The 5000-nt window shown below is 30.7% G+C and overlaps 1 protein-coding gene across 1 annotated transcript in view; it reads right to left on the reverse strand.

Annotated features, from left to right (window-relative positions):
- The window catches only part of LOC119579705 (receptor-type tyrosine-protein phosphatase kappa-like), a 39765-nt gene that overhangs the window by 9908 nt on the left and 24857 nt on the right, over window positions 1-5000 (reverse strand). The window contains 1 exon segment of the mRNA XM_037927609.1: window positions 3556-3681. Within this exon segment, the coding sequence (XP_037783537.1) occupies window positions 3556-3681 (126 nt within the window).

Consider the following 5000-nt stretch of genomic DNA (forward strand, 5'->3'; position numbering starts at 1 on the left):
AATATATGCACACACAGAAGGATGAACACCCCCACCCAACACTCACATGCACATGCACACACACACACACACACACACACACACACACACACACACACACACACACACACACACACACACACACACACACACACACACACACACACACACACACACCTTATCTACCTATCTATCTACCTATCTATATATATATATATATGTATGTATATACTATGTATATACATATGTATGTATGTAGATATATATATGCATAAGTGTGTGTGTGACTGTTACCTCATACAACCAGTCACAATTACATTTTAATTTATCTAAATGGTGTGATATTATCTTCTTTATGTGTGTTGCATGGTGTAAGCTGAATTATGGAAAATACTTCATAGCAGTGGTTTGAAGAATTTTGTTATTTCATCCATGTAGTGCAAAGCACAGCTCAGGCTGGAGATTGTCAGGGAGTGAGCCATGGTGCAGACTGAACTGAATCTTTATTTTTTATTTATTTATTTATTTATTTTATTTTTTGCCAGAGAATGACCTGATTATATATCTTCAAGGTATGAAACACAGCATTAACACAAAATTATGAGTCCTTATCTGCTGCACACTATGGTGTAAGATCTGAAAGGAAAAGTGTACACTCCATGGATTAAAAGATGTATGGTGGCCTATTAAATATACATATTATCTAATTTTCCGTAATATAATATGTACTATATAAGGGATATAATCAATAGTTCCCATGAAACTATAAGGTTTCTTTCTACCACAAACTTTTATATGGAAATTAAAAACCTAAATCAATCAATCTATCTATCTATATATGTGAAATACATAGCAAAAATGTGATACTTGCAATGCATATTCATTGATATGCTTCTATAGCAGCATTTCCCAACCTCTTTATGTTTAATGGAACTCTTGCAATACAATCTTTTATAATCTATTAATTTTCATACATCAAACTTTTTTTTCTCTCCTGATAAATGAATTAAGTAAAAACAATTTGTTTTTCTCAAGTTATTGACAATTTTAGAAAATAACTCAACATATTGTAAAAATGCAGATGGAGACTGATAAAATTCACAACAGGTATGTCTTCACTGAGCAAGTCATCTAAATATAAACAAGTGGGTTACTTACAGTTCCCAGCCCCTGACCATTAAGTCACCATTTAAAGTATAATAGATATATTTAACAAAAAAAGAACTCTCTATGATTATCATTATTCTTAATGACTGTTTGAAAACATGGTTGTAATAACCCAGAATTTTCCACAAATTAAAATTTTCTCAAATATAGCTGAAAACTGCATTTGCACATATGTGCACAAGCATATTTCAGCCTCTTAATCTCTTAAAGAATTTCAGGTAAACTCTTAAGATACCCCAGATTTCTAGGGAAACCTGGCTAGGAAACACTGTTATATAATAAACATAAATCTTTACTATTTGAAGTTCCCATTTTTCATTAATCATAAAAAAGTCATCATCTTGGTGCTCTTGTATAATAAACTGGACTTTCCTAAGATTCACTCCATTCTTACAGACCATCTCACACTTCAAATAACATACCATCCTGTGATATTATAAACATGATACTTTACTGAATATATGACAAATGATGAAAAACTATCATAAGGCTCTCTGTGCACATGCAATATACCTTTTTAAGAGTACTAATCCTGATACACAATATCTATATACACACATATATGAAAATGGTTAAATAGATCCCCAATCTATGTGCTATTTACAATAGCAAATCGACTCTCTAATATATGGGTATTCAAATTTGACCAGAAGGTACTGGTGTTATGTTAAATAGGTTGAGAGAGTTAATACCATTTATCGAATATGAAGAAAAGATTAGTATATTCTAAAATAAAATACCAAACTGCATAGCAAATCATTCCCTATAGATATTCTCATAAAAGGGGAAAAAGCTAAAAAAAGATAGATGAATATATATATATAGATGGACAGACTATGTGCATGTGCATGTGTGTGTGCCAGCACGCGTGTGTGCACGTGTGTGTGTATTTTGTATAATATGTATATATATATATATATATATATATATATATATATATATATATATATATATATATATATATATATATATATATATATATATATATATGTATATATATACATATATATACATATATATATTTATGTATGTACATGCATATATATATGTGAGTGTGTGTGTGTGTGTGTGTGTGTGTCTGTGTGTGTGTGTGTGTGTCTGTGTGTGTCTGTGTGTGCATGTATGTGTGTTTGTGTGTGTGTGTGTGTGTGTGAGAAAGAGAGAGAAAGGAGAGAGAGAGAGAGAGAGAGAGAGAGAGAGAGAGAGAGAGAGAGAGAGAGAGAGAGAGAGAGAGAGAGAGAGAGAGAGAGAGAGAGAGAGAGAGAGAGAGAGAGAGAGAGAGAGAGAGAGAGAGTTGAAAAAGAAAAAAAAAAAATCTGACAATTAAAAAATACTCACATCAAATATTTAATAATACAAAAATCAAAGACTGACTTACAAAACATCAATACTTTTCATAGTGTAATCATACTTTTATATTCTAATTGTCTCGCTAGAACCAATTTCATCTTCACATCAGATAAAGGGTATCAACACTAAGAAAGAAAAAATATGAAATGCTAACTAAAAACACTAACACATCAACCATGCATTGACATACTATATAACAGTTTCTTCATAATCAGACAGATACACGTACATACCTATACACCACACTTGTGCATGTTTGTTTGTACGTGCATGTGCATTTATAGGTTTGATTATAATTGTGGCTATATGGTGCATGTGTGTTTGCACTGTTTTTTTTTTTTTTTTTCTTTTTCACACAACATACATGCTAAAACTTCACACAAATACAAACAGCTGTACAAAGAACAAATAATCTACTTATCTCACATTACATTTTTGCATTTACTCTTTAATTCTTTTCTACTAAAAGCATGTTTCCCTAACTGTGACCTTATATTCAAAGTTGTTCATATATTAGATATTATCTACATATTAAGTGGTAGTTGAAGATGATTTCAAAATGTTGAAATCTCCGGAACATTAATAAATTATATTAATATATTCTTTAATTATATTAAATACCCCTCCTGGTAATTAGCATGAAAGCTTTACAAACATAATATTTTCTGTTTCTATTTAGAAATTTTCATTTATAAAGAACTCAGAAAGTGAATACAGTAACAAGACGACAGAACAAGAAAAATGTTTATAATCAAAGACTATACTTATCTGAATGTGTACAGACAATAGGTCACACACATTCCCATGATGACAAGCAATAAATCCAAGAAAAAAATTAAGTATACACTGAAAAATATAGTACAGAGCATCACAGACATTTACAGCCAATCACAGGGTATATCAATTAGTCATATACTTTGTCAGTATATCATTGAAGATATTTTGCTAATCCCTTCCGAAGATCATCCAGCACACGCTAAGCTACTATCAAGAGTATTTTAGCATTACAAACGCACTCCCAAACATTGAGCAATTAAAGTTGGTAAGATACCGCGTTACCTTCTTGCTGATTTTGAATACCCAGGAGCGTATATTTTGATAGTGTTGGTGGCTTATATGGTCGATGGTGAAGACTGGACCATATTTCATGCTTTTCTGCTTCTCCGGCCAAAATGGAGGGTAGTTCTGTGCAAGGGAGGATGGGGAAGGTTAGAGGTGGTCATGGTAGTTGGCATGTAAATGTACGGGCTGGCTGACTAACTTTATTCTCACTTTAACTAAGAGAAAGATAATAACATACACAGAATGCTATTCTGATAATCTGACAGTCTTTCATGGCTATGCTATAAGTCCTATAATCTTAACATGACAATAACAGATACCTCTCTATACTACTTTGCATTTCTATAGTAATAATAGTTACATCTACCTCAGTGTTAGAGTTGTGTGTCAGTAATTTTCAGCATATGATCTACCATATTGTCCAGAATTACTAAGCTATTATAAAATTACTTAGAAAAACAACTTGGAGATTTACCAAAAAAATAAATCAAATTAAAAATATAAACATAATATTGATGAATTATATATATATATAATATCAAATGGACCGGTACCAAAAAAAATATACCCTTCTGATATTTACAATTATCCTTGAATGTCCCTTAGTCTCAAAAAGCAAAGGCAAGAAATACCATAGATTATATGAGTATTTCATAAACATTTACACATTTTATACAGAACACATGTAAGGTTGTTTAAAAATATCTGCTGTTACAAATAATCCCTAGTCTTTATATTATAAAAAAAATATGATATTCCATGAAATTTGTAATTACCCTGTTTGTAGCTATAGATGACTTAAACAATATCACATTCTCCAGTCATGCATAATCAGTAACCTGTATCTATTGTACTTATATTGAGTTATTAGAAAATATTTTAGTTTCAATGCCATGTTAACCTGCTGATTACACACTCTTGCAATACAAGCAATAAACTCCACCCAAGAATTTAGCTCTTAAACACATTCACTTAGGCACAATATATTTAAAAGAAAAAAACTATTAATAACAATAATAAGAAAAACGATTCTAAGGAAAATGAGAATTTAAAAATCAAAGTCATAGCTATAACTCAAAAATGATTATCTATCATGTGTGCACTGAACTTAAATTGTGCATGATACTTATTAGATTCCTTTTGTCATGGTCTTAATTTTTATGATTATGAACAAATCATCATTATTTTATATTTATGATCATGAATACATAAGTGTTTTCTTTTAATGACTATGAACAAATCATTATTACTTGATTTTTATGATCACAAATAAATAAGTGTTATCTTTTTATGATTGTGAACAAATCTAACCACTTGGCAGCAGTCCAATTTAAATCTAAACACAAATATATAATATGAAAGAAACTGAGCACAGAAAGGCAAATTACCCTTTTTTCTACCATACACTAATTGGTGCATGGTAGCAAGAAAGGTAATTGACC

The sequence above is a fragment of the Penaeus monodon genome, chromosome 12 (assembly GCF_015228065.2).
Source record: "Penaeus monodon isolate SGIC_2016 chromosome 12, NSTDA_Pmon_1, whole genome shotgun sequence".
NCBI classification, from domain to species: domain Eukaryota; kingdom Metazoa; phylum Arthropoda; class Malacostraca; order Decapoda; family Penaeidae; genus Penaeus; species Penaeus monodon.